Genomic DNA, 10518 nt, shown 5'->3' with positions numbered 1-10518 from the left:
ACTTTATTAAGACCCTCTAACTTCTCCTCTAACTGGACAAAGTCATCTATATATGTTATCTTATTGGATGAACTAGATGCACCCGCACACGCGGTCTTTTTAGCCGCGTCTTTACGCTCATACGGTAATATCAAGCGTCACCCTAGTCTCCTCCTCTTCTTCCGAGGTGTTAACTCAAGTTAGATCTACTATTGAAAGTCTAGCTTCACCCAAAGAAAATAAAGGAAATGAAATGTGACGTCGTAGGGTAGATCCTTGTACAGTTGTACCATAAAAAGTCAACAACTTAACAACCGAGAGAGACATAATAATCATAAGCATGCTTCATTTTCAAACTTATTATTAGTAGTATATTTTATTTAAAATATACTAATGTTGGATCCAGTCCATTCTCATAGTCTCATCGCTCAACATAACCTCCCAAAAAGAAACTTTTTTAAAAATTCCCATAACTTTACTAATTTATTGACTTAAAAAATGGGCAAAGGCGGTGGCTGTGTTCCCAGCAAGAAAAAGCCACCGGCGGTCACCGGTAACACTCCGGTCACAATTTCTTCCCCGACCAACAACGAAGTCCAACAATTATCTACCGAACTGGAAAGAGAGACCATTGTCCCAATCCCAAATCTAAAAATATTAATAGTTTTTTACTCAATGTACGGACACGTGGAGACACTCGCACGCAGGATGAAAAAAGGGGTTGATGGGGTTGACGGCGTGACGGCGGTGTTGTTACGAGTGCCGGAAACATTGTCGGATGGGGTGTTGAGACAAATGCAGGCGCCGTCAAAAGATGATGAGATTAAGGAAATGTCGTCTGTTGATGAGCTGGAATCAGCTGATGGGTTTTTGTTTGGGTTTCCTACTAGATATGGGTCAATGGCTGCCCAAATGAAGGCGTTTTTCGATTCGACTGGTGGGTTGTGGAGAGAACAGAAACTTGCTGGAAAACCTGCTGGTTTTTTTGTTAGTACTGGAACTCAGGGCGGCGGACAAGAAACGACGGCGTATGTTTTTTTTTTTTATATATATATATTTTTTTTATTGTAATTGAAATGTGGCAATGTATGTTAGCAAGATCAACCTAATTTATATGCCTAAAATTCAACCTAATCATAGGATGATGACATGTAGAAAAATCAGGGGCAAGATTAGGAAAGAGAATAAGTGGAATCCACATGTCAAATTCTTAAGGTTTTAGGTTGATTGTTAGGCATATGAGTTAGGTTGATTAATCACTTTCCGTAGAGGATTAGAGTATATTTGCAGTAAAGAAACAATGAAATGTGATTAGTTATATGTTTGTTTTCCTAGGAAACAACCACAGGAATACCGGTTAGGGTATTTCAGAGCCTGAACACGGATCCCTGTCCTGTCCTTTTACTCGTTTACATTTTAGTTATTAGTTTGTTTAATTTATGTTAGGGTTTTGAGAACTTAAGGACTTCAATTATGTATAATGTAGGTAAAAGAGGAACTTTTTGAGGTTGTTTAATTGTGCAATAGCAGGGTGTTTTTCGAAATAGTTTTCGTAAGAAAATTGGAGGACAAACAAAATAAGGGGTGGTTTAGAAAGCTTTTTATGTTGTCTAAACATGGAAAGGAAAACGCTTTTTCAAGTTTCAGGTGGTATTCAAAAGATGATAAACGCTTTTTTATGTTCTTACAAGATGGAAATGGGAATTGAGAGAAATCTGTATGTATGCAAAAACATCCTAAATGATTCAAACATGTAAATAGTTTTACATTGTTTGTTGTTGCACTTTTGCAGTTTGCCCAAAACTGTTTACTAATTCTCTGTGTGATGGTTTGCTTGCAACGAAAAAGACAAGACACGTTTAATGATTTGAGATGTCATTTACTCGTTAAAGTATGGATACAAGTTTGGTAGGAAGGAGTAGGTGCACATCATCAATCAATAGGAAGATTAGAGACTTTTAATTAATTATATACTTAGTTGTTTTACAACGAAAATTGTAGATAAAGAAACCATTAATAGAAGTGTTGGCACTAATGCTTATTACTATTGCTGGCGTCTGAGATGGACTATTTGTTATCCTACCTCATGAATTAACTATTATTTGCCTTGGATATCTTGCGCCTGTCATTACTATGTGCCAAGTCACAACTCAACTAGTATTGGTATATCGGTGGCTTTGCAGTTTTGTAGTTTACTTTGTCATCAATAGATATAGAGATCAGACGTTTAAGCTCATCTCGTCATATCAGACGTTTTAGGAAACTATGAAGGATAAACAAAAATTAATGTCTGTTCAGTCCCGAAGGAGCATGCAATAACATGCAAATCAACTTGTTGCCATGGTTGATAGTTGTTATAGTCCACACCCTGAGACCTATTTTGGCATGACGGTATTCTTATGGCCTGCTCATTTTTATGGCGATAAGGTAGAACTGGTGGAAAAAAAATTCAAGATATGAAACACATTGGCCAAACACTATATAGTATAATGGCAACAATCTATTTTGGTTGATGCTATAAAAGCCAACCAAATAATGTTTTGGAAGGCCTCCGTCTCATTAACTATTTACTTTCCTTTTCTTTGTGTTGGTGTATGCAGTTGGACAGCGATCACACAGCTGGCACACCATGGGATGCTCTATGTTCCAGTCGGGTACACATTCGGGGCAGGTATGTTCAAAATGGATTCAATCCGCGGGGGCACGCCTTATGGGGCTGGAGTATTTGCTGGCGATGGGACTCGTGAACCCACGGAAACAGAATTGGCACTTGCTGAACATCAAGGCAAGTATATGGCTGGTGTGGTTAAAAAGCTAGCTCGTGCTTAACCAGCTTTTGTTCTTTAGTTCTATACAGACTGTGGTTTTGTATTGATCTGGGTGTTTTGTGATTTCTGATTTACCCAATTTTCATTTATCTCTTGATTGCTTAAAACAATGTACATTTGTGGTATATTCTTATTTGTTGTTACATACTATACACAATTACATAACGTGTGTTAAGATCAATGTGTTTTGTTGTGTACGTGTTGCGTCAAAGTTTGCTTCCTTTCGAGCCATGAAGGAACCCTAAATGATGCTCAAAGTTTTGGATGCATATGGTACGGACGTCGAATGGCTTATAGTATAGTTATTATCGTGTACAAATATAAGTGAAAATTCTTGTAATAAGAAAACATAGCTGAATGATGTACTTTGTTATTAGAGACTTTGCAAAGTATTTTGTTTTGTGCACTAGAAAAGAGTTGTGTTGTATTTAACTTTTCCTCAGTGACGAAACCTGAAAAAAGGGAACACACAAAGCGTGAATTTGTAGTGATTTCTAAGACGTTGGATTTGTATTTTTGTTTGGTTAAGACTTGTGTTTTTCTTTTCCTTTTTTTTTTAATATGTATAAACGGTTCTTTTGGCCCTCCAATAATTTTCGTAGCTTGTTATAATTTCGTAATTCGTATTGATATGTAACGCATCGGATATGCTTGGGTTTAATTGTCAAAAGATAATGTAATCTTTGTTAATGCAAAAAGAAATTAGTGGTGCAGCTTGTTAACTTTCTTTCATTTTCATGAAAAAGATAGCACAAAGAATGTTACATGTAGACAAGGGCGGTTCTTTATAAGGACTCATGGGGCCCTGACCACCGCCTTTTATTCCATTAGTGGTGCTAATATACCGCATATTTCGTTCGAAAAAATTTATGTATATTAAGTTGGTCCCCATAGATTATTTTTTTAATTTTTTTTGATATGTTTAATGAAATTGATAGTCCAATAGACTTTACTTTATACCCTACGGTTCACTTAGCCCATTAATAATTTTTATGTTTTAGCCTTGTCTTTGTACTTTTTTTGAGTTTCAAACAACTAAGGTGAGTATAAATAATTACAGAAATAGTGAGTTTGATTCTTTACTTGACGAAGTGACCTTTTTATGTAACAAGTATCAAGTAGGGATGCCGGATATGAAAGGTCCATATACACCTACTCGATTTCGGCCTCGTAAAAATATCTTCATGTCACATTTGAACATTACTACCGAGTAGATTTGTTTACAGCCACATTGGATATACGGATACATGAGTTGTTGGATAGTAGATTTGTTCAAAGAGCTTAAAGATTGTAACACTAACTTGTAACTCTATTACTCTAGTGCCTAGAACACTCCTTTTGTCTTGGTATTTTTATAAGTATATGTAGTCTTTTGTTTGTTAGAAACTATGTATTGGTAATTTGAATTGAAAACTTAGATTATTATTATTATTATTATTATTATTATTATTATTATTATTATTATTATTATTGTTTAACCTGACCTGAATTAGTAAACGTGATCCTAATATAATACTCAGATACAAAGCTGACAGAAAAAAAAAAATTTGGCCACCACCGCTAAAACTTTCAAGATCCGCCATTGCATATAGATTTCCGAAAATTAAATCTAATGGCAACTTCATATTAGAAAATACATCACTTTATCGACTAGACCATCAAGTTAAAGAAAGCAACAAACTTGTCTGTCTCGGTCGAAATTGTAAAAATAATGTTTAAATAGTCGACTTTAGTGACAAATTAAAGAAAATGACCATCTTATAAGTTATAACCCACCAAAAAGTGGAATCGAAACGATGGGTCAAATCAAAGAAGTCTATTTCCTTAACACTCTATTCAATAGCTACTAATGGTTCTATTAGTCGATATATACAATTTTAAAAGTTCGGTGTCTTCAATATAGGGGGCTAAAGAGTGTTTGTCCTTCTCCAATCAACACAAATTTTATAAAAAAATTTATTTTAAAGGTTAAATCAACATGATTTTTTCTGGTTGGTTCTTAGCAATCAAACAATCGACCCCTTGATGTAAATTCCGATGGCATGTGTTCTTAACTTTGTATTTCATAATGATCTTACTAGTGAAACTTATGTTAAAATTCACTCTTAAAGTTCCTTTTTTTTTTTCTTGATGTAAATTCCGATGGCATGTGTTCTTAACTTTGTATTTCATAATGATCTTACTAGTGAAACTTATGTTAAAATTCACTCATAAAGTTCCATTTTATTTTTTTATTTTTTTTGCCGTAGAAGTCATTATATTTTCTTTTTCTTAAGAAAAATAAAAGAAATTGAATACTCTACTAGTTTACATGTAAGAAATTCACCACTTTAGTACTCAAATTTTAGATTTTTAACGTCATTATACTTTTTTATATACAAAAAGGGTATTAAACTTGTTATAAAGTTTTAAGTCAATTCATTAATGTATCAAGTGTAATCAAATTTAATTATGATGTTGGGTTTGTGAAGTTTCAAATTATTAAAATATATGGCCTCTTTGTAAAGCATTATCTGAGGATATGTGAGAGGTCCTTTTGAGGCCTTATATTATGAAATATGTTTTCATACAGTGTTAGTTATAACAAACTGTAATTAACATGTAATTAAACCAAATATTCGACCCGTTGCATTAGATCGTGAAGGATTTAGTCATTGAACATTTATTTTTTGTGTCTTGCTTGATTTGATAGTTGTTTTGTTCTTGTTAATTGTTATTATCATTGTTTAATTACCATAAACGATTAAAGACCAACTCACCAACAATATATGTACATACACTTTGTCACTTAGCTCGTGACTTAATTGAAGAAAACAAAGTAAAAACTCACTATAGAACTCTTTAGTTAATCAAAAAGCACCCAACATAAATTTATTATATGATATGCCATCAAAGTTTTCTTTTCAAACTGCAAATCTGATTAACAAAACTAGCAAGAAGCTGGAGAAGTTACAAATAACATAATATCAAACAATCAAATATTGAAGTTACACAAATCCACCCATGACAAGGACCTAAACCTAAAAACGTTTTTGATCTAAAGAGAGGTTTGAGCATTAGTTTCTTGCTTAGTATCTTTGAGCATAATAGGCTTGCAACTAAATAACAAATCATTCTTTAATTTTCCAAATATGCCAACATTTTCTAAGGATGATTGCATTTATCGCTTTATGTGTTTGTTGACACTTGAGTGTATTCATAAAACTTAAGAAGGTAACAGAGAATACATTTTACTCACACTTGAGTGTATCTTTTACGAAGGGTAAATTGCATAAAAAGTTACCCAAATTTGTTAATTTTTAAATTTAAGGTATTAAACTTTTTTTTTTTTTTATCAATAAAAGGTATCCAAGTTTGTTAATTTTTAAATTCAAGGTATTCAACTTTTTTTTGATCAATAAAAGATATTCAACTTTTCAAAACATAATTTTTTTGACATTTTTTAACCGCAGTTTTCGTTAACTTTTCGTACATGGAGAGACCACTAGGATGTTTAAAACTATCTTTATCCGAACCTATAATTCGGTATGATTTTATTCTAAAACTCAAATATTCAAAGTCATAGATATCCGAACTTCAGATATTCAACTTTTTGGATTCAAATTCGGATAATAAAATCCATAATCGGGAAATTTATACATCTGATTTTACAAATCCTCGGGAACTACCTTTTTTTTTATCCACCGACACAACATGAATAAATAAATCGTCAACAAAAAATAAAATAGGATATCTAAAGGTCAAAACTAATAAAGTCAAAATTTTTGAAATTTGGGTACTGAAATTCAAAATATTTTATTCTAAAAATCGAATATGTTATCCAAGATTTTGTATATAAGAATTTTTGGATAAAATCGGATCAGATCGCGGGTTCGGATATAGATATTTTTGAACACCCTATTGATTTCACCATATACGAAATGTTAACAAAAATCGCAATTAAAAAATGTCAAAAAAAAATTTTTAATTTTATGTTTTGAAAAGTAGAACCTTTTATAAAAAATAAAAAAATTTAAATACCTTAAATTTAAAACTTAACAAACTTGAATACCTTTTTGTACAATTTACTGTTTTCTGAAACTTAAAAGAAGATCATAGAGAATACGTAAAACAAAGACAAGTGGCACTAAGATATAACAAAATTCCATATATGATGGACAAGCTCACATGCAGTGAATATGTGCATTTGTCATTTGAATCTCAGCTTGAGCAGTGAGCCAGTGAACGCAGGACAAAATATTTTAAAAAGTGTGAGGGTATTGTGATTGTGATTTACAACAAAATGCGCTTCTAATGATCCATGGAAAGTTTATGTGGAAATCACTTCAATTTTAAGGAATTATATTTGCTATAAAAATAAGCAGATAGTGTGAGCCTACGGCCATTTGATTGTAGAAAAAATGTTTGTTACCTTTTACTTTAGACGAGTCTTGATGATTAAAAATATCTTATCTGCTACTAAATCTTTAAAGAAATAGAATTATATAAAACTCGTTTTAAAGAGTTAAATACACTTTTCGTCTCTCAAATAGCTTAATTTTTAACTTTTTGATCATAAAGGTAAAAAGACGCTAATATCTTCACGTGTTTGTCATGTGATGGGTTAATATGCTAATTAGACAACATTTAGTCGTGAAGTGTCAACTGAATAAATTGACTTATTCAGAGAAAAAATTGTAATTTTTCACTTAAAAGCAATAACTCAAAATATTGATAGTTGAGAGACCAAAAATATAAAAGAAAGCAAGAAACTGCTCACTTCCGTCTTGGGCCCAATACCTCGACGGTGTATGTGGAAGATGTGATGTAAGAAGACCTTACCTTTATCAAGGTATATATGTTGCTTCCAGATTCTACCTAAATGGTGGAAAAGGACATTTGACCTTTGTATGAAATAAGGATTGAACCAAAAGTCAGCGTGTTTACCCGCTGCTTTGAGGAACAAAAATATAATTTTCTCAAATTTAAAATTTTAATTAACATTTTTATATGAAAGTTTTACCCCCTCCGTCTCATTTTAAATGTTATGGTTTGATTTTCAAAGTCTTTTTTCTTTTAACTTTGACCATAAATATTTTTGTATGTATTTTATAATAGTTGATGAAGCTTATATTATTGAAAAATACATCAAAAACTCAATTCATTTATATATTTAATACCAAATGTTGTATAACACAACCAATGATAACTACGGTCAAAGTTTAAAGAAAAAGACTTTGAAAGTCAAACTAGACACTTAAGGGGGTGTTTGGTATGATGGAATGGAAAGGAGAGAAAGGAAATGAGAAAGACTTCCCTTGTTTGTTTGCGACGAAGAAAGGGAATGATAAAGGAGAAAGGAGAATCAATTTCATTCTCTCCATTCTCTACAAATTGTAGAGAATGGGTGAGAATGGAAAAGAAAAAAAAAATTTTTTTAAGATGTTATATGTAATAAATGTATTATTATTTAAAATTTTATTTTTTATATATATTCATTTTCTGTGGGTACCAAACAATGGAATCCATTCTCTTTCCAAATACTCATTCTCTTTCTTACTATTTCCATTCTCTATTACATTTTCATTCTCTATGATTCCCTCCTACCAAACACCTACTTAAAATGGGATGGAGATAGTATATTTTAGGGCAGCTAAGGGGGGAGGGAGCCGGAGCGAGATGGAGGAGAGAGTTGGCGGCGAGCTCGCGAGATGGAGTGAGCTTCGGTTGCCGGTGAGGGGAGATGGGCGCAAGATAAAGCCGGCGAGTATGTATCTCGCAAAGAGTTGAAGAAGACAGGGACCATTTGTGAAACTTTTCAAACGGTCATTTGACCGTTAAAGGGATTGTCGGTGCCAATTAAGATGCTCCAAGGACCATTTGTGACTAGTCTGGCAAACTTTTTTTTTTTTTAAATTTCTGTATAAAGGGCCGAACCTATTACACCAAAATCACAACCAAACACCATTTTTACTCTATATTTCTCATTTTAAACACAAATATTAACATATTTTCATTATATGGATCCATCATCTTCATCATCTTCATCATCATCGTCGTCCGAAACAATTTCTTCAGCTTCAGAATTTTCAATTCCTTTGCCGTTTCCAAATTTATCCACGGGTAGTAGCCTACCATTTTTGCAAAGTGTTCTTGACGCGGTTGAAGACGACACGGCAAGCTCAACCGAAACCCGCGCCTCCATTGAGCGGTTTCGGGAACGAGCTCACGAAATGCTTATGCGTGACTACTTTGTTGAAAACCCAAAGTTTGGCCCGGTTTGGTTTGGTGAAAGATTTCGAATGAGTCAAAGGTTGTTTTTGAAGATTGTTGCTGATATTGAGCAACGGTTCGTTTACTTTCAACAACGTATAGATCGGTCGGGGAGAAAGAGTTTAGCTGCCATACAAAAATGCACATCCGCGGTGGAACAGCTCGGAACGGGCAACCCTCAAGATAACTTTGATGACTACTTGTGCATGGCAGCAAGAACTTCTTGCGAAAGTCTTGATCATTTTTGCAGCGCAGTCATCGAGTTATATCGTGACGAGTACTTACGTAGGCCGATTAGTCATGATGTTGCCCGGTTGTATGAAGCGCATGAACGGAGACACAAGATTCCGGGAATGCTAGGAAGTCTTGATTGTACGCATTTTGTTTGGAGAAATTGTCCCAAAGGGTTGAAGGGACAATACAAGAGAGGTGATCATCCATACCCAACAGTTACGCTTGAAGCCGTTGCTTCACAAGACTTGTGGATTTGGCATGCTTTTTTTGGTCTTCCAGGGTCGCTCAACGATATCAATGTCTTGATGCAATCGACTTTGTATATGAGGGAGCGAAATTCGACGGCTCCTGACTCGTCTTTTACCGTAAACGACCGTTGTTATAAACGGGGATACTATCATACCGATGGAATCTATTTTAGGTGGGCGACTCATGTCAAGGCAATGCCATATCCGACTGAAACAAATGACAAGAAGTTCAAGAAAGTTCAAGAATCGGCAAGAAAGGATGTGGAGCAAGCGTTTGGTGTTTTGAAAGGAAAATGGGGGATTTTGAATCGGCCAATGCGAGCGATGACGGTCGACAAGATTACTAACATTGTGCACGCGTGTATTATATTGCACAACATGATTATAAAGGATGATGGAAGGGCAATATCACCGGTTCGTATTGTAGATAGGGGAGTTCAAGTGGTTTATAACCACGATGCTGTGGATGAGATAGAAGATGAAGAAGTTCATCATCGTCTTCGATATGATCTTACAGAGTACGTTGGGAGACAAAATTTATCCCACCTCGATGACCCGACGGCTCAACCAACACCGATTGCCGATTTATTTATTTAGTTTTTTATATTTCGTAATAAAATGTATGTGGTTTTATTTTATTTTATGTTTTGTATCTTTAAATTTTTAATATCTAAATGAAATGTATGTGTTTTCCTTATATATTTGATTAGTTTATATTAAAAAGGGTTAGTTATGTAAAGTTTATAAAGTTAAAAATAAATTATTAAAAAGTGAAGAAAATGTTGGGAGTTACGGATGCCACTAAAAAAAGATTGAAAAAATGTTGAAAAAAAATTGAAGAGTTAAAATAAAATGGTGTAATTTGATTAGATAAAATTGAGGGTTGTGAGGTTGAGCTCTCCGGCTCCCTCCCCTAACAAGAAAAACAAAATAAAATGGTGTATACGTTATCGAGTCCGACAAAAACTCAAACCCCA

General features: G+C 33.8%; 2 protein-coding genes across 2 annotated transcripts; both read left to right on the top strand.

Moving 5' to 3' along the window:
- The first annotated feature begins 361 nt into the window (after positions 1 to 361).
- On the top strand, positions 362 to 2967 carry LOC122578767 (probable NAD(P)H dehydrogenase (quinone) FQR1-like 2). The gene is made up of 2 exons (XM_043750798.1): positions 362 to 1007; positions 2580 to 2967. Exons 1-2 carry the CDS (start codon positions 478 to 480, stop codon positions 2806 to 2808), a joined length of 759 nt encoding a protein of 252 aa, XP_043606733.1. The 5' UTR covers positions 362 to 477; the 3' UTR covers positions 2809 to 2967.
- Positions 2968 to 8465: 5498 nt separating this feature from the next.
- On the top strand, positions 8466 to 10138 carry LOC122610180 (protein ALP1-like). The gene is made up of 2 exons (XM_043783172.1): positions 8466 to 8553; positions 8865 to 10138. The coding sequence occupies exons 1-2, from the start codon at positions 8466 to 8468 to the stop codon at positions 10136 to 10138; spliced, it is 1362 nt and encodes a 453-aa protein (XP_043639107.1).
- The last annotated feature ends 380 nt before the right edge of the window (positions 10139 to 10518 follow it).

This window comes from Erigeron canadensis, chromosome 8, assembly GCF_010389155.1.
Source record: "Erigeron canadensis isolate Cc75 chromosome 8, C_canadensis_v1, whole genome shotgun sequence".
NCBI classification, from domain to species: Eukaryota; Viridiplantae; Streptophyta; class Magnoliopsida; order Asterales; family Asteraceae; genus Erigeron; species Erigeron canadensis.
The sequence above is the reverse complement of the archived record's forward strand: the minus strand, read 5'-3'. Positions and strand labels throughout refer to the sequence as shown.